This window comes from Daktulosphaira vitifoliae, unplaced genomic scaffold, assembly GCF_025091365.1.
Source record: "Daktulosphaira vitifoliae isolate Bord-2020 unplaced genomic scaffold, ASM2509136v1 Scaffold_1, whole genome shotgun sequence".
Lineage (NCBI taxonomy): Eukaryota > Metazoa > Arthropoda > Insecta > Hemiptera > Phylloxeridae > Daktulosphaira > Daktulosphaira vitifoliae.
The window spans coordinates 81,374,957-81,395,192 of record NW_026099572.1 but is presented as its reverse complement, the minus strand read 5'-3'; the positions used below and the strand labels follow the sequence as shown (position 1 = coordinate 81,395,192).

The 20,236-nt window shown below is 29.3% G+C and overlaps 2 protein-coding genes across 4 annotated transcripts in view; both read left to right on the top strand.

The window, feature by feature from the left end:
• Positions 1-3,037, top strand: part of LOC126895030 (RING finger protein PFF0165c-like) — a 34,754-nt gene extending 31,717 nt beyond the window's left edge. For all 3 annotated transcript variants that reach the window (XM_050666481.1, XM_050666482.1, XM_050666483.1), the window contains exons 4-5: positions 1,426-1,596; positions 2,572-3,037. In XM_050666481.1, coding sequence (XP_050522438.1) covers positions 1,426-1,596; positions 2,572-2,801 — 401 coding nt within the window. In that variant the 3' untranslated portion in view covers positions 2,802-3,037. The remainder of the gene's footprint in view (positions 1-1,425; positions 1,597-2,571) is intronic.
• Positions 3,038-6,112: 3,075 nt separating this feature from the next.
• On the top strand, positions 6,113-19,880 carry LOC126895027 (uncharacterized). The gene is made up of 6 exons (XM_050666473.1): positions 6,113-6,540; positions 10,006-10,278; positions 10,350-10,443; positions 11,313-11,330; positions 11,461-11,631; positions 19,564-19,880. The coding sequence occupies exons 1-6, from the start codon at positions 6,475-6,477 to the stop codon at positions 19,806-19,808; spliced, it is 867 nt and encodes a 288-aa protein (XP_050522430.1). The 5' UTR covers positions 6,113-6,474; the 3' UTR covers positions 19,809-19,880.
• The last annotated feature ends 356 nt before the right edge of the window (positions 19,881-20,236 follow it).

Below are 20,236 nucleotides of genomic sequence, written 5' to 3'. Positions count from 1 at the left end.
TTTTTTAAGTCAAGAAAAATAACTTTGAAATTTGAATTAGCTTAAATTGCCATTTTTTTCAGTTGCTGAGTCGGTATCACTTATGTTTTACGCTCTTAAGATACAAGGTTCTAATTCGCGTATTGCAATAAATTTTTTGTATTTTTTCTTAATTCTTTTTAAGTTAGTTTAAATTTTTAACTGGTTTGATTTTTTTCTCATTTAGATTCCATAACTTCAATAAAGATCAAGGATCCGATCACTTTAGTCGCCCCTTTCAAGAAGAAATTTCTTAAATAGTTACTTATCCAATGTTCTCCATACACACAATTAAAATAATTCATTTCTAATGTTTTCAAAGTATTTATTGACGAACCAAGTTTGATATGATAGGTTTCAACTACAAAATTTGACGCGGTTGCATTGCACTTCTGGCTTTACCGCTGGATGGCGACTGCGACACAGCTACCTCTTCTTGTCCGACAGGTCGCGCGTCGGCCAGTGACCGCGGGTGCACGATCCTATACGGCGATACACCAAGCAATATTATAGAATAATCTTTCAACTTCCTCGCGAGAACTATCGTGACACTGTTTTTGCATTTTCCTATGTATATTGATTTAAAATATATATTTGACCGCCGTGTTATTATTTATTTATTAATTCACGAATAAGCTTTAATTACATCAAATTAAATCATTTTATTTTGTAATTTAATAATTTTTTATATAATTTGAATTCATCACGAAAAGTTGATTTAGAAAAGTATATTTTTGTTTCTGATAAAAGTTCCTTGTAGTCCAGTGTATAAAACTTATAACTTTGTTATATATAATTATTAAATATCAATTTCCTACTAAATTTAATTACTAAATTTATGTATTCATATATATATATATTATAATTATAAATCAAATAACTAATCGGGATAAAATTAAGGGAATAAGAGTTAATATTGCTTTTTAAATAATCTACCAATTTCTTAAAATTAAACAGATTTGCATCGAAGCGTTTCTTATGATAGTGATTTTAATCGCTGTCAAATATCATCTATACTTGTACCAACTATGTCACGTCCATACTGTGTCGCGAACCCACTGTGCTACCGTTTTTTTTTATTAAAAATTAAGAAAATATTAATAAATAAATTTACATTTTATGATCTCATTTTTAATGTTTAAATATTTTAACACTAATTAATTATTTAAATAATTTTAAAATAAAATAAAATTGCTAATAAATGTCTAAATTATTTTTGTCTCATTAAACGATAAAGGTAAGCTTTAAAATATTTTATTTTCAATTGTTATAAAAATTAATACTTTTTGAAAATAATATTGCATTCATATTTTTTAATGTAATTTTTTTTATGTGGTGTTATGTATGCAAAAAAATATTTATTTTAGAAACGATATGGAAACATTTAATATAGATTAGCATTTTTAGATGAAGCTGATGAATGTTCAATCTGCTATTATGAACTTGAATCCCCTGTTATTTTGAACAAATGTCACCACTATCTATGTAAAAACTGTGCTGATAAATTAGTAGATAGAAATGAAAAGAAATGTCCACTTTGTAGAACAAAATTTAGTTATTACATAGACGAAGTCGAAGGTATAGTAATAAAAAAAATTACAAATAAAATTTATATTGGTGTATGACAGATAGAGTTTTTGGTGATTAGGAAGGCTACATTTAGAGGCGCTGGTACAACTTGCAGTTGCCTTAAATAGCAGATTTTAAGAGCGACAATAAAATGTAGAGCAATGTATATTATAGATTTAAACACTTTTTGCTCAATCTAATAAAAAAAAATCAAATAATAAGAGACCGAGAAAAAATGTTCTGTTAATTAAAGAATTCTTAAATATAGTCCTTATGAATAGTCAAAATTTTTTTGTTGGCAAAAAAACCGATTTCAAACCCAACCAAACTTCTTTCTTTAGCAAATCAGTGAACACGTATCCTAGTATACAAGTTCTTTCCTTCACAATTAAAGTATTTTCACTTTAATATCATAAGAACTGAATTTTTATGAAAAAGTAACATATTATACATATAACTATAAACCCAACCCAAATTGATCCAGATTAAATTAAGAATAAGAACTGTGATATATACACCCTAAGTTACGTGTCTAAGACAATTTATTATATAGGCTTCCATGTAAATTATACTTTCAAGTGGGCTTATTGTCAGCCTGCAACAACAACGTGGTTTGCCACTTGCATAACGACTAGCTATAGTAGCAAGGGTCATCACCACTTACCATATATGATTACCACACCATAGGTGGAATAGAATTTTATAACATAAAATTTAATTATAAAAATAACACCTTCATTGGTGAAAGCCTTACGTCAGAAACCGACACAACTTACTCAAAGTTCTTTATATTATTATTAGTAAAATAAAGAACTTTGAATAAAATAAATGTTCTAAAATTTATATGATAAATATATAATTATATAATTTTCCATATCTTAATTTATCAACTCTAAGAAACTATATTGTTGCTTGGACATTTTATTATACAAAAATGATGTAAAGAAAATTATTTGAAGAATTAAGTTTTTATATACATTTCAGGTAACGTGGTTAGTTCATGTAGTTTGATAGAATATTATGCTGCAGCATATTACCTGGATGTGTGTATTTTTTTGTTCATGAGAGAAGGTGAATGGGCGTTTTTTGACAAGAACGGGCCCAATTACACTGATGAAGATATGGAGAACAAAAAGTGTATTTATCTCTTCAAACATGAAAGTGAGAAAACTATTGGAGTTGTCGTTGAAACAAGAGAGCTATCTCTTTTTTGAGTTTTGTTATTTTTTTAAAAATATTTAAAAAAGATAAATGTTTTATTATATTGTCTTTATTATAACGTCGATGTTTAATAATAATTATAAAAATGTTTAGATTTTTAAGTAGTAATTATTTTATCTTTTATGCGAAGCTGAGAAGGTATTAATTTTACCATGTTATATTTATTTATTTATGTATTTTTTTTGTCTATCACAAATTTTCTCAGCTAATCAAAATATCACAAATCTAAAATTAGACATGAATAGTATGAATGTTTTTAATATAACTAATAATATAATATAATAAATCTAATTGTAATAGAAAATAAAATACTTTTTATTAAGAAACACTTTTGAGTAGTTCTTATTAAGTATATTCCGACTTGTGTTATCTTCGATGCGAAGCAGAGAAGATATTAATTTGATATGACATGGTTTTTTTTATTTATTTATTTTTTTTTTGTGTGTCTGTTACCACTTTTTCTCAGCTCTCACCGAACCCATTTCTTTCAATGAAACGTCAAAAGATCACAAAGTGTATCCAGTTGAAGACATTACCATCAAAAATTAAAATGTTTTCCCTCAAAATGATAAATTTAGGTCATACTTAGAGTAAGCCCCTTTTGAATTGTACACAGATAATTCAGCGCTGACTTATCTGTACAAAGCGAAGGGCACAAACAGTAAGTTGACCCGTTGGGCGTTACACCTGGGTAACCTAAATTTCACCACGACACACGTGCTGGGCAAATACAACGAATCGCCCAACATGTTGTCACGTCACCCAACGGACGGACCCCTGTTGACGAAGACGCCCTGGATGACAATTTGTTAGGCGCGCCAATGTCTAGTCCGCCCACAACCGCCGCCACTCTCGATAATATCTACTCCATTACCGAGGCAAACGACGCGTTCTGCGACCGACCGTTCAGGGGGGGGGAGGTACCAGAGTAGCAAAACAACGACCAGTTTCTCTCTTCGGTCATAAAAAAATTAAACGCGCAACTCACCATAGCGAACGAAAAACCGGACGCGAAAAATAAGGTCGAATTTTTTGTGTTGGACGGTATTTTACGTATTCGTATAGGCGCTGACACACCGGTAGTCGTCCCCACCGACAAAGTTCAACACATAATTTGGCGATACCACGACGATCCCCTATCATGTCACCCCGGATGGAGAGAAACGCACCGTGCGATCAAACAACGGTTCTACTGTAAAGGGTTAAAAAATGCTGTGCGCATGTACGTAAAATCGTGTCACATTTGCGCGTGCACTAAGCTCTTAAACAGGCGCCCCGAAGAACCGATGGTCAAGCGCCAACCTAGACAGCCGTGGGATGTAATCAGTATCGACCTGATGGGACCATACCCTAGAACACCAAGGGGCAAGACGAACCTATTAGTGGTAACTAACTGCTTCAGCAGGTGGACCGAAGCGTACCCCATAGGCGCGCCTACAATGAAAACGATTGTAGACGTGTTAGAAATGGAGTTTTTTTCACGCTACGGTTACACGCGAGTAATTTTAAGCGACAACGGCTGAGCGCTCGTGTCCAAAGAAATGATCGACGAGATAAATCGGGGGTGGGGCAGAGGCCTGGACTACACCGATATACCACCCACGAGCTAACCCAATAGAACGAAAAAACCAAGAGTTAAAAAAAGGACTTCGCACTTTATTAACTGAGTCGAGTCATACATCTTGGGATACAAAACTACCACCTTTGTTGTTCACTCTACACAATAGGCGCAACGAGACTACCGGATACACACCGTCCGTACTCGTATTAGATGAGAAGATAAGAAACCGGATGACTGGTTACTATAGCGAGTACAACCGGTAGCACCTGCTACTATCAATAACGACCGTTTAGAGCGCGAACAACAAATCACCAGCACAAAAATAACACCGCCGTCCGGTCACATCAAAACAAAATACGTGGTCGGCGACGTTGTTTACTATAAAGCGCATCACTTATCGAACGCGAACAGACAATTTTGTGCGGGTTATGCACCAAAATGGTGGGGCCCCGTTAGACTAGCCGAATGTTGTATTAAAATATGAAACAATCTTTTTGTTCCAAACTTATAGTTATAGTAATTCAAGCATAACGCAAATGTAATTAATAAAGATATAATCAAACAAAGTAAAACATATAAAATAATAGAACACTTAAAACAGGATAAATAAATAATACACCAAATGAAAACTTAATGTCACAAACGTACCACACGGAAAAGAGATTACCTTCGGCACTCCCGAGGTCTTCTCTCTCCCCTTTTCAATTCATTCCATTTCGTCTTATATACTAAAATATTTTGTTTTTCTTTTTATAAAATTCATATAGTAATCATTTTCAAAAAATGTTTATAAATATTTACTTCTTGGTCTAGTAACAATAATTCGGGGAATTACAATTAATCTAAACATTACTTCTAGGTTTACAAATAATAGACTATATTATATTTTTGTAATGATAAATCAAGAAATTCATAGTTAAACCAAACATTACAAAAATGCTTTGTTTTCAGTTTTACAAAATAATGACCTATATTACACGAACGCCTCGGTAAAGGCGTGTTCTTAACGGACCAGTCCCCACCAAGGAAAATTCATGTCTCATGTATGAAACAACAAAATTAGTAGATTTTATTTATTTTTGTTTGTTATTTTTCAGCATTAACATCAACGACAACAACAACTCTATAGCCACCCCCTTATCCGCCGAGGAGATCCGACGGTTGGTTGGCGAATTGGCGGGCCGGGTGGGCCTCCCGGCGGTTCCCCTCCTGCACTATGAACGGGACGTGCGGGCGGGTAGCGAGAAGGCGAAGCGCGAAATTCAGAACGCGCTTAACTCCCTCCCTCGCGCCACCCCCTCCTCAAGAGCCCAGCCGAAATCCCCGGCCCAGTAAGAAACCTCCACATTCCAAGCGCGTATGCGCGGGACTAGGTCCCCACTCCTCCCCTCCACCTTCTACTGCGCGCACTTCGCTTTTATTTGTTAGAATACTTTAAGAAGTAAAAAAAATTGTTTTTGGTATAAAAAATCATATTAAATATATATTTTTAATCACATGAGTCATAGTACAATAATCACCTGTAATAATACTTATATTCATATATTGTTTGTTTTGTACAAAAAAATAGCTTACAAAAGACTAGTTCTTTGATTCTTAAAATAAATTAATGGATTCTTAATTTTTTGTGATATTTATATCTATTATTGTCTTGTTATTAGACGATAAAAATCAATTAATTTAAATACATTAAGTGGATTAAATATAAGATACATTGTAGGTATATATGAGAACCATGAACACAATTTAATCACAATGGATTTAGTGGACAATATTAGTGGATCTAATATTATTCTGAGCAGAATTTGGAGTCTAGCACTTTTCTAAATTGCGCCTTTAATAAAAAAATAACGAATAAGTTGAAAATATAACAAGAAAAATAATAGATTCTCAAAGTTATTGAGCTTAGTTAAATTTTACGATGATTAGATTGTACAAATGTGTACTTTAAACATTTATTTAAATATAATTTATTTTCTAATTATATTAAAATAAATCATATTTAATAGTAAAACACGTTTACAAAATTATTAAAAAGAAGAGTAAAATTATAGAATATCATAAAAATTTATAAGTTCACTTTAAAATAATTCTAAAGGGTTAAAATGTTTTCAAAAAAAATCATTTTTTTATGGATGTGTAATTTGATTAAGCTGATATTGTCAAATGAGGTAACTACCAAAATTTATTAATTTTAAAAATTATTTTAAAATCGCTTTTTTGAAAAAATTACTGAGTGTGCTCTGATATTAAAAATATTTTTTTAACCAAAAAATCGATCACGAGACTCCGGGAAAATTATTGCCGAAAGCTTTTGCAGCTCACCCGCGAGTTTTTAAAAATTTCGACCGTTTTTTGATAAAAATGGTCATTGACGCTAGTGTTTTACAACTTAAAGTTTCACATTTTCACCCGACCCGCTCAACGAGGTATTATATAAAAACAATTCAATTCGTTCATTTTTCACCGTTTTATGACTTTCTTTTCAACGTGAATAATAACTTGTTAATATGTATATCGAGTCATTTCTGCATAAGTAAATTGAAACCCATATTTTTAAAATATAAATTTTAATGACGATTTAATTTTCTATTTACTTCATTATTCATTTTTGTCATATATGCATTGATTGTGGTAGTTATAACTTTTTTTAGATTCAATGCGAAGCAGAGAAGATATTAATTTTACTATGTTGGGTTATTTTTATTTATTTTTTTTTGGGTCTGTTGTTTTCAGCTGTATTTTCATTTTTATATTCATAGGAAACGTTATTTGAAAAAGATAACGTTCTAGACGTAATAATAAATGGAATAGCAGTTACTCCAAACGTGGTTGTAGGTAAATTTTTTTAGCTTCGATGCGAAACTGAAAAGGTATTAAGGGATTTTTACAATTATAATCAAATTTTATAATACGCTCAATTGAGTAAATCCTTTTAATAACTTTGTTTTATTTGGTTCATTTAGTTAAAGTAAACCATTAAAATTAATTAAGTTCTGAATATTTCCATTGTAGAATCTTTTTAAACACCAAAAGTTAATTAGAAATGATTACGATGATTTCTATTTCAGTTTACAATTACGATAAAAAAGCAAAAAAATCGAATTTTTCTGAAAAATGTACTGCAAATAGTAATTATAAAATTTCCTGATTGCATATTAATCTTAACAATTTCATTTTTTTTCTATTTAATAATATCAATTTCAAACTTGTTAGTTGAGCTAAAAGTTATGGTAATAAATTCATTTTTTTTTTTTATTATTAAATTCACTTTAAAGGACGAAATAAAGAAGGTTAAAAATTATTACTTTTAGCATATTAAAATTCAATATCAATAATAATTTGATACAATTCAATATAAAAATTATATAATATATAATTAAAATAATTACTAATCTGGGTATAATTAAGGAAATAGAAGTTGATGTTGCTTTTGTAATTATCCATCCATTTTTTAAAATTAAACACTATCTACAGATTTGCATCGAAGCGTTTCTTATGATAATGATTTTAATCACTGTCAGATTAAATCTATACTGGACCCAACTATGCAACCTCTCCACTATGCCACGACCCCACTGTGCTGGTTTTTTTAAGTGTGTATGTGATTTTTAACTCTGGTCCAACAAATTCAAACAANATAACAAACTACCAAGTATCTGCATTGATTAGAATTAAGTTGATTACAAAATTCGATAGAGTATACTCTATGAAAATTTTTTTGATAAATTTTATCTTTAATTTGTTTCTTTTTTTATAATTTAATAATTAAAATAGTTAATTTATTTGATTTTGTTAATTTATTATTTGCGTGCTCTAAATAATAGTAATAATTCGATGAGAAGCTGAGAAGATATTTTACTTAAAATTGCCATAACTTTTTTATATAGATGCATGATATCGTTACTTTTTATTTGATATATTTATTTTATAAATCTGACACTTTACCAGCCCACGGGGGGGATTTAAAATGACAACTTTTTCACAAAAAATTAACTTTTTCCATTTAAATTTTTAAAATGTTCCGGAAAGTATGATACTTTTATCTATATCTTAAATTAAAGCTAATGTAATGTACTTTTATATTTAAAAAAATCGATATGATAAAAGTATTCAAATAGAAAATTAAATAATATTACTTTGTAATTAATTAAGTTTTTAATTCTATTTTTGTGCGATACTGCTAGTCTATAATATTCCAAATTTTTTTGTACAATGTTGCTATATAAATCATAAATTAAAAAAAAATGATTTTTATTTTCACCTGAATTTAAAGATGGATTTTTACAATTATAATCAAATTTTATAATACGGTCAATTGAGTAAATCTTTTTAAAAAAATTTTTTTAATTGGTTCTTTTAGTTAAAAATAAATCATTCTTAAAGTTGTGAATATTTCCATTTTAGAATCTGTTTAAACACCAAAAGTCAATTAGAAATTATTATTATGATTTTTATTTAAGTGACCTATTATAATAAAAATGTAAAAAAAATCAAACTTTTATGATAAATTTACTGTATATTAAAAATCAAAATCAATAATAATTTAAAAAAATTATATAATATATAATATATAATTTTATATTATATTATTGAATCTAAGAATTAATAACCTAGATAAAATTATGGAAATAGTTCACATTGCTTTTCTTCTTCTTTGCCTTAATCTCAACTACTTAGGGTCGGCCACCCTTATCCTAAACTTCCACTTGACACGATCTCTCATATGATCTACACTCACATCCTCAAATTGCATTCAATAGCATCCCTCCATCACTTTTTTAGTCTTCTTCTACCTCTCTTCCTTTAACATTCATTTCTATAATTGTTCTTACAGCTTCCGATTCTTCTCTCCTTATAAGATGATCAAACCATCTAAGTCTATTTTCTCTCATCTTATCCACAATTGACACTACACCTATACTCCCTCTTATATGCTCGTTCCTTATTCTATCTTTTCTAGTCACTCCACTCATCCATCTAAGCATTCTCATCTCTGCTATACTCATTCACTGTTCTACTTTATTATCAACCACCCAACACTCTGAACCATACATCACAGCTGGCCTTATTACAGTCTTGTAGAATTTACCATTATAAGTATGTAATAATTCATTCACCACTCATTATTCAGTTGTCTATAATTCAATATCTATTAGAAATCAAATTAAATATATATTATTCATGTCAATACTGTATCAATCTATTTGTAATTTATTATTTGTTTATATCAGTGCCATTGTGGCATTAGTATTAAGAGTTCCCCTACCCAAATTGGAATGTATAAGATTTTATGATTAATGTATAATATATTTATAAGTTATATGTTATATGTTTTGAAAATTCATTCTACATTTATTCGTACAGCTCACTTATCTTTTTCCTTTACATTGACATAGCTTGACTTAAAACAAAATAAAACAGCTAACCTTAACTAACACGCATGAGTACCATCGGGCTCTGTATTTGTTCAATATTTTTAAATCCAAGTATATCAACTTGTCTCTAGCGTTAACGTTAATGTCTCACAAGAAGGATTTCAAACCCTATATGCTAAGATGTAAATGTACTGAGTTTATATAATTCTTTGATCTTCATCTCGATAATTATGTTAAGAATTTTTTTATTATTTGCAGGAAATAACATATTTAACAAGTGTTAAGATGGATAATAAAACAAAAATGGACTATTATGGAGTCAAATTAAATTTTAAATTTAACTTCAATCCAGTTGATGAAGAATGGAAAAAAAACAAATGTGAAAGTTTGGGATTTACGTTTACAAAACATAAGCAATTTGTGTTAGGTTATTTTCAAAAGTACAAATATTATGATTTATACAAAGTATTGTCTGACCTTATATGTGGAGATACAACATTTAGTATAACACTACAAAAAAACATTTGTACAGTAAGTTGAAATATCATTTAAAACACAATTATTACTATTGTATTAAACTGTTTTACATATGATAAAACCAGAGCATAAAAACAAATGATGACATTAAAAAACTTTTTCGTGATGAAGAATCTTTTAATGATTATTTAAATCAATATATAACATTTTTAAATCCAGGTATGTTTTATTGACATTAATGGGTAATTACTTTATTCTTGTGAACTACTCAATTATCTCTGAAATAAGAACAATATTCAGATTTTAGTTTTGTCATTTTTTCAATTGTACATAATTTTTTTATTTAAATGAGGTAATATTTATAACCATCTTTAGTCATTTATAAAATACACTAAACAAAACATCACATTTACTTTATTTATCGTAAAATAATTTTTTTATAAAAAAGACCGGTTGGAACATTTTTAAGCATTTAGTTCAAAAGATGTTCATTATTTTATACCTATATGGAAAAGTACATCAGGGAAATACTCACTGACAAAACAATTGTATAGTTATTCCTGAAATCATCTAAATTAATAGTTCAAAAAGTATATAAATTAAAAATAAATAGAAAATTTAAAAGAATTATTTTTAATTTTTTTTTGTTAAATAAAATAAATTTTAATTATTTTATTTCTACTTATTATATTAAAACATTACAAATTGAATAGCTATTATTAAAAATAGGGATTATTATATAATTAACTAATTATTCGATAATAAGTATAAAGAATAAGACATATAATTTTTGAATATAAAGTATATTTGTGAATTATTCAATAAATTTAATTAAAAGTTTAATTTATTATTAATTATAAAGTGTTTTATTATTTAAAATTTAGTAAATGCATAAAGAATATTGTACAAGTAATTAATTTTTTTTATTGAGAATTCAGGAGAAATTATTGAATAAATTATCCGTGACATGACCTCAATTTGTGGTTTTAAATGTCTCATTATTTTAAAATTACAATTAATTTGTAGAATAATCTTAAGATAATAATAAAATTTTTGATATTATTTTAAATTATTGTAAATTATTTTAGTCTCACTACATTATAATGGTAAGTTTTAAAAATAATATTGCCATTAATATTTTTATAACGTAAATATGTTTATATGGTATTTCGTATTTAAAAAAATATATTTATTCTAAACAATATGGAAACATTTGTTATATATAAACATTTTTAGATGCTGCTAAAGAATGTCCAATTTGTTTTGAAGAACCTGATTTACTTGTTATATTGAATGAGTGTCATCACTGTTTATGTAAAAAATGTGCTGATACACTACTAATTAGAAATGAAAATAATTGTCCACTTTGTAGAGAATATTTTAGCTATTACGTAGACAAAGTTGAAGGTATTGTAATAAATAAATTTGAAAATAGTTTTTTAATATTAGATGTGGTAGGGCCAGATTTAAGGTGGCTAGCTCTGGGTGCAAATCATAAGGGTAGATTTTATAAGAGACAGTTAAATATGAAGCATTGTATGTTATAGATTTGAAGACCTTATTTTTCTAATAATGTAATAAAAAATATTATCGGTGTCCTAGTACTTTATTAGTATTATTACAAAAGTATTAAAGTTGAGAAGGTATTAACTTTACTATGATGTGTTTATTTTTTTTTTTTTGTCTTTGACTACTTTTTCTCAGCTCTCACCGAACCAACATCTTTCAACAATACGTCAAAAGATCACAAATCGTATCTAGACGAAGACATTTTCCTCAAAATATGAGAAATTTTCTCTCGTTCCCCGTAAATGAGGGAAATCCCCCCCAAAAATAGATAATTTTTAACACTTTTTCAATGGTTTTTACTTAAAATTGCTATAATTTTTTTAAAAATAACCAAATCAATATAATTTTTTTTATATAGATGTATGATATCATTACCTTTCATTTGGTATATCTTTTTTTATAAATATGGCTCTTTACCTGCCCACAGGGGAATATTTAAAATGACAACTTTTTCAACTTGACTTTTGAAAATGTTCCGGAAAGTGACACTCTTATATATATATATATCTTAAATTAAAGTTAATGTAATATACTTTATCATGGAAAAAAAAAATTCGGACTTTATTTTATCTTCACGGTGAAAATAGGTGAAAAAGCTATTTTTATGTGAAAATTCTCGATTTTTTTTTTTACATTTTTAACTTTATAATGCTATAACTTTTTGAATAGTGTATGGATCAACACAATTTTTTTATGAGAAATAATAGTTTTAAATAATCTCTTTTTCATTAGATATACTTTATCTTAATCAGGATATTAATAAGGAACTAGCAGATCATGTAGCTTTTGGAATAATCCACCAAATTTTTAAAATTAAACACTAACTAAAGATTTACATCGAAACGTTTATTTTTTTATAGTGATTTTGGTACGTTCATTTTTAAAAAATTATGGTATTTTTAAAAGGAAAAAATGTTAACATTTATTGATTTTATAAATTGCAATTTTTTCTGAGATTTTCACGCATCAAGGGAAATTTATTAATTTTTAAGTGAAATTTCTTTAACTATATACGATATATATTTTGACTTAAGGTTGAAAGAAATCGGTCATGTGAAAGCTGAGAAAATGTAGTAAGAGACACAAAAAAAACATATCATTGTAAAAAAATACCTTTCCATCGTAGCTAATAAAAACAATCTCCAACTTATCTCCGTATTCAAAAATATGCTAGTTTTGTATTATATACTCTTTTTCATATTTTTGATTTTGTATTTCTATATTAATGTTATTTTAACCGTGGTTCCATTAACTTTTTCTTACTCGCAAGATCATTTCTAGTTTTTCACGACTCAGACTGTGTTAAAAGATTTTACCAGCATTCACTTACAAATTAAACCTGATTTCTGTTCCCTTTTGCCTTTTACATGATTATGAAGTCCTTGGAGATTTTCCTCGCTATTTATTAAATTGCTGTTTCCCTGTGGATGAGGGATAAGAATACTACCACGGCTCCTCTGCCAGTTGTAAGAGGCGACTTATGAGGTTGCGTCAGGTCGACACCTGGCTTAAAAATTTTCGTCAAATAGTATGAGGTGCCCTGAAAAAAACTTAGGCGAATTTTCCCATCTCGGATGTAAGAGGTGACAAAAGGCGAGGGGGAATAAAGTAGTTAAAAACGGAGAAGGCCTAAGGATTAAAGAATAAGGAATAAAGATAAATACAAAGTAAGAATAGGTATTTGGAATGTTGGAACATTAACTGGTAGAAGTGAAGAAGTAGTAGAAGTATTGAAGAGGAGAATAGTTAACATTTGTTGTGTGTAGGAAACTAAATGGAAAGGAGAGAAATCGAGGGAACTAGGTGAAGGTTATAAAAGTATATACTCAGGTAAGTCTAGTACAAAGAATGATTTAGGGATAACAATGGATGAGGAAATAAATAGTAAAGTAGTAGATGTTGCTAAGAAAAGTGACAGAATAATGGTCGTAAAATTGATATTCGAAGAAAAAGTGCTGAGTATAATAAGCGCNGATTTAGGGATAACAATGGATGAGGAAATAAATAGTAAAGTAGTAGATGTTGCTAAGAAAAGTGACAGAATAATGGTCGTAAATTGATATTCGAAGAAAAAGTGCTGAGTATAATAAGCGTCTTTGCACCACAAGTGGGGTGTGATGAATTAGACAATGAAGGGTTTTGTAGAGAGATGGATGAGGTGTTGCAAGGGGTATCTAGGAATAAGGATGCGGTGATAGGTGGAGATATGAATGGACATATAGGTAATGAGAGGAAAGGATATAAAGGAGTACATGGAGGGAATGGTTTTAGTAGAAAGAATGAGGTTGTAGAAAAAATCATGCATTTCGCAGTATCGTATGATCTTGCTGTGGTTTATACTTATTTTAGAAAGAGGGAAGAGCATTATATAACTTATAAAAGTGGGAGGAATAGATCACAGGTAGATTATTTTATGTGGCAGAGAGAGAGAGAGTGTAAAGCGAGTAAAAGATTGTAAAGTTATACAAGGCGAGAGTGTAACTATATAACACAGACTGATGGCAATGGAGTCGTAGTGTACCGGAAAGAAAATAAACAAAAATAGAAGAAACACGGGGGGAAAATTGTGGAAATTGAAAGGGGAAAATGAAATAGAGTTTGTAAAAAAAGTAATAGAGAGGTCGGTGTGGAATGTCGAGGGAGACATAAATGATGTGTGGAATAGATTTGCTAGTTGTGTTAAGAATACTGCAAAGGAAATTGTTGGTGAGAGCAAGAGTAGAATGCCATGAAATAAGGAAACCTGGTTATGGGATGAGGACGTTCAAAAAATCATAGAATGTAAGAAAAAGTAATTCAAAGTATGGTAAAAGAGCAATAAAAGAGAAGATTGGATGTAGTATAAACGCTTGTGCAAAGAAACCAAGTGTGTAGTAAGTAAGGCGAAGTTTAAGAGGTATGATGAGTCGGTATAAATGTGCAAATAATTGGGGTATTTATTTTGGATGATTTCTTTGAAGTGGGACCTGATAATTGTTAGATTTGTTTCATTCTTATTATATTTGGTTAATTCAGTATTGAGATGCATTTTCCAAAGCTAAGGTGGACATTTTTGGAATGTTATTTTATTTCTAATGGATGTGTGGATTATAAACTTGGCGTACAGATGATAGAAAGTATCTTGTATGAGTGATATTTGTTTCTAAATTGTATTGGTTGGATTTATGTTTTGGTTTTTGAAAAACCTTTTATATCCTATATGGTCAGGAGTGCTTTTCCTTTTTTTATGTCGTGGATGAGTATATCTTTTTCTCTTGGTAGTTTTAGGGGTAGTTCTACATCATAACATAAAATGCTGTCGATAGGGCTAAATCTGAAAGCTCCTATTGAAATGCGAATACCTTAATTGTGTAAAGGATTTAATATTTTGAGTAGATTTTCTTTAACTGAACTATAAATAATTGACCCATAATTTATTCCAGACAATATTATAAACTTGTATATATTAAGAAGAATATATGAGTCAGCGCCCCAGGTGTGATGTGAGAGTGTTTTCATTATAATAATTTTCATTTTACTAGAGATTTTAAGTTCTTTTAGGTGTTGGGTCCATTTTAATTCACTGTCAAAGATCATTTTTAATATGCGTAAGGGTTTGCAGAAGAGTATTTCAAAATTATTAAGGAATAATTTGTAGTTCTTTGTCATACGAGTATGAAAACAGGTACATTGAATTTTTTCTGGGTAAAATTTGAAACCAGTCTTTTTAGACCAAATTTGGAGACTATTGAATGTTTGTTGTAGTATTTTCATCGTGGTTTTCATATTTTATCCACTGCAATAAATGTGGCTGTCGTCTGCAAAATGTAGTTGTTTTTTAGGTTTTGGTATTTCTTTAAATATATTATTAATAGCTAGCAGAATCATTGTTACACTAATCACTGAGCCTTGGGGAAGGCCATTTCCAATTAGGTAGGTATTTGATAATTCATTATGAGCTTTAACTTGATTTTTGCGGTTTGTTAAGAAGTTTTGAAGGAATATGTACATTTTGCCATTGATACCACATTCTTGAATAATTTTCAGAACCCTGATTCGCTATTCAATGTCGTAAGCTTTTTCTGGGTCTAATTCTATTGATATTAGATTTTGTTTTTGATTTTTTACGTTACAAATATCTTTGTGTAAGGAAGAAAGGGTATCGAGAGTTGGTTTTGTCGAAATCCATATTGTTTATTCGTTAATGAATTTTATGTCACCAAATGCCAAACAAGACGCTAGTTTAATAATTTTTCCAGTTTTTTGACTAGTGTATTAATGAGTGAAATGGGCCTGTAGTTGGAGGTATCGAATTTGTTTTTGTTAGGTTTTGGGATAAGTATTACTATTGCGTTGCGCCATTGATCTTGATATACACCATTTTCTAAAATTAAATTATAAATTTGGAGGAGTATTTCGTGTCCTGATTTAGGTCGATTTTAAATAAAAAAGTACGAAATGCTATCTAGGCCCGGGCTTTTGCTTTTACATTCAGATTGAGCATTTTGAAGTTATATTGAAGGGTTGATTGATTGTGTTCTCTTGTTGGTAGAAATTAAGTTCAAGGTCCCTTGTAATGTTTCCTTCTATCTTGTGTTTGAAATTTAGAAAATTGTATTCATACTTAGAATAACAGTTATTTTTGATGACATACTATGCAAAAGTTTCGTTTATATCTGTAGGACATGAAAGTGAGTGGCCAATATGGATTAGATTGGATGGTAGGGGCTGATAAGATATTCCTTTAATGGATTTAATTTTGTTCTACATGACGGTTGAAGATGTGTTTGAGTTTATTGAATTTCTGTATTTTTGCCAAATTTCAGTTTTACTTTTTTTTGTTATAAATCTTGCTAGTACACAAAATTTCTTTAGTGTTATGAGGTCTTCTATGGATTTAGTTTTTTTAAATTTGTTTAAAGATTTTTTGTAAGCTCTAATTGCCATAATGCATTCCTTGTTCCACCGTGGAACTGTTTTCTTATTCCTTTTGATGTTAATTTTGCCGATGATCAGATTTGCGGCGTCTAATATTATATTAGATAAATTGTTAATAATTAAATTTATTTCGGTTTGGTAATTTCGTTAGTTAGGTTAACTGGGTGGTTATAAGTGATTAGCTTATAATGTCTAGGTAAAGTTCTCAATTGGAATTTTTTAAGTTCCAACAAACTGGTGGAAATGTAGGGACTGTTTAATCTATAATTTTTATAGAAATTGGCCAGTGGTCGCTGCTGCTATATTCGTTAAGTACGTTCCATTCGGTTTTTGGTGCAAATGTGCTATTTATTATTGTGAGATCAATAGCTGATAGAGAATTGTGAGTTGCGTTATGGCGGGTAAATTCTCCATTATTTAATATTATTAGTTCTTGATTTTCTAGAAATTTTTCCATAATCTTGCCTCTTTGGTCCGTAAAATGAGATCCCCAGATTTGATTACGATTGTTGAAGTCACCAAGAAAGTTAAATGGTTTGGGTAATTGTTGGATGATGTCTGTGGGATCATTAAGTGTAAAAATAGTGCTATCCGGTAAGTAAATATTGCAAATACATAATAATGTTTTAAGACTAATTGAGACAGATATAACTTCAAGTGAAGTTTGAATATGAATTTCAGTGCTTTTAATGAGGTTATTGACGTAAATAGCAACTCCACCACTTACACGGAGGTATGTTTGACGATTTTTGAAAAGAACTTTGTATCCTTTTATAGGAAAAATGCATTTAGGTTTTAAATTAATTTCTTGGGAGCATAGGGCGATTGGTTCGATATGAGTTTTTGCTCTGTGGATATCGGTGTTGCGTTTGTGTAGACAATTTATATTCCATTGAATGATAGAGTCCATGATTGAAAATTTTAGAGATTATGTAATGAAACTTGTATGATTCTTGTTATGTTTAGTTTTGGATATAATTTTGTTGAAGGGATTGAGATTGAAAAAGTAGATTTCTAAGATTTGTTAGACGTGATTTGAGTGATTGGTCCTTTATTTTAGGATGAATTTGTTCGATTATGTCCATTAAAATTAGAATGCTTGTGTTTACGTCTTCGATAAGAGTGTGGATATTCATTAATTAATTGTTGTAGTTATCCAGGATATATTTAAATTGGGTGTATGTGATTGGTAAGGGCTCATTGATAGTACATATGTGATTATTGGATTTAGATTTTCGTCTAAATTTGTGTCGATACTAATTGATGAATTTAAGCGGAATTGTATTTTGAGTTCCTTGGTTGTTTTATCATTTTTTTTTTGCCGAGGTAGATGTCAATAGAGCATTTGTGGAGTTCGGAGGTTTAGAGGAAGACGAGTCAGACAACAGTCTCTTCTGAGTTTTTGTTTGTAAGCGAGGTAATGCTTCATCGGGATGATTTGGGGTTAGAGGAAAAAAAATAGTTTCTTCAGGATTTTCGGCCCAATCCGATTTTGTTTGATTAAGTATATCAAGCGTTGGGCTTATGAGAGAGTAGATATTTTCAATTAATTCAGTGTGGTTGAAGTCATCAGATTCGTTTAATTTATTTGGACTGGATGAAGTATTATTTTCTTATATAGTAACTACATTTTTACAATTATTTGAAGTGTGTCCACTGGCTTTGCATATAAAGCATGTTACTATGTCATTAGTAAAAAAATTCTAAAATGTGATTCATTTAGCGTAATTTCTAACGAGTTAAAAAATTTAGGAATGTCCTCGTGTTTGATGAATAGTTGTTTTCGGAAACTCATTATATGTTCGAAGCCTTCAATATTAATTCTGGCTTTGAAGTTGCTGATTTGTGATACGGGAACTATGTCTAAATTTTTAAGGGCGTTTGTAATTGGTTGGTTGGGTATAGATGGGCATACATTTGATATAATATATCTTTTTGTCGGATTTAGCAATCTGCGAATTGGTGTAACTTGATTATTGATATTTATTAATTGTATTTTTAATAGTCAATTGTCAAGTATTTGTTTATTGGATAAAGACGCAAAAGCGGTTATATCGAAATTCCAGAAAGGAACGTTATATTTTTGGAGAAACTATTTTTTCTATTGCAAGAACATAATCTTTTTGTGGTATACCGTCAATAGTACTAAAATCTAAGGCCTGTTCGCGACAGGAGGTCTTTTCCATGGTGACAGCAGATGCGAAGTTTATATTGTTATTTTTCGTATTATTCATTGAAGAGATTATTGATAGGTCATTAGTGGATGTATTTTTATTTGTGTTGTGAGCGATAATGTCTGCGGTGCTATTGTTATCGCTGGACGGTGTAGTTTTGACGGAGAGTAGTAGAGGGTTCTTGATTGCGATGCGTGAGGTATGCTTGCTAGTTGAGGTGGAGAGAACATCGATATTGCCGCCAGCGTTTTGTGCCACTATGTCTTTGGTTAATTTGAGTTAAGGTATGAAAATAGTAAATAGTTCATAAGTACAATTTTAAAACATCAGTTTTTTCGTTTACAATTCAATTACACTATGCTTAAGTCTGGTAGAACCTCGGTTAGTGATAAATTCAATTTGTTGAATTTATGTGTCTTCATTGGTGAAAATCTTAGGAGCAGAAGCCAGTGAATGACACATACTCAAAGTTCTTTATAACATCATATAACATGTAATCAAAAAACTTTGATAAAATAAATGATTTAAAATTTATGTGATAAATATATAAAACTTTAATATATTATATAATTTACCTATTATTAAATATAAGAAACAATGTAATTGCTTGGATATTTTATTGTAAAAAATAAATTGTAAAGAAAGTTACAGAAGTACTAAGTACTCATATATATTTTAGGTAATGTAATTAGTTCGTGTAGCGTGGTAGAATATTTTGCTGCAGCATATTACCTAGATGTGTGCATATTTTATTATTATAATGAAAATGAATGGCTGTTTTTTGACAAAAACGGGCTCAATTACTCTGAAAAAGATATGGACAGCAAAAAGTGTATTTATCTCTTCCAAAATAACTATAATAGAACTATTGGAGTTGTCGTTAAAACCGAAGAACTATCTAATTTTAGAGATTATTTATATTAAAAAAGTTTTTATAGAAGATAAATGTTATACAAATAATAATATTAAAAAAAATGTATAGCTTATTAAGTAACATATATTGTTTTAACTATAATTACTCTCAACTAACCTCTCACTATAATCTCTTAATAAAGACTTCCAAAAAATTTTATTCCTTGTAATTCTACGACATGATTTAAGCGCAAACGGTTTAGAGATCTAACTTAATAAAAAATTATAATGTAGATTTAAATTTCATTACTGTAGACGCACTACATTAGCAGATAAACCAACTTAGTTTCTAATTAAATATTTATGAAAACTTTAAACACCTATTATTCACTTACTAAATTGATGTGAATTTTATTTTATTTTAATTTTCCTGAAGTTAATGTAATTATAAAAATATTAATAATAGTAATGAGTAAATAGCACAATATCAAGCCTTTAGC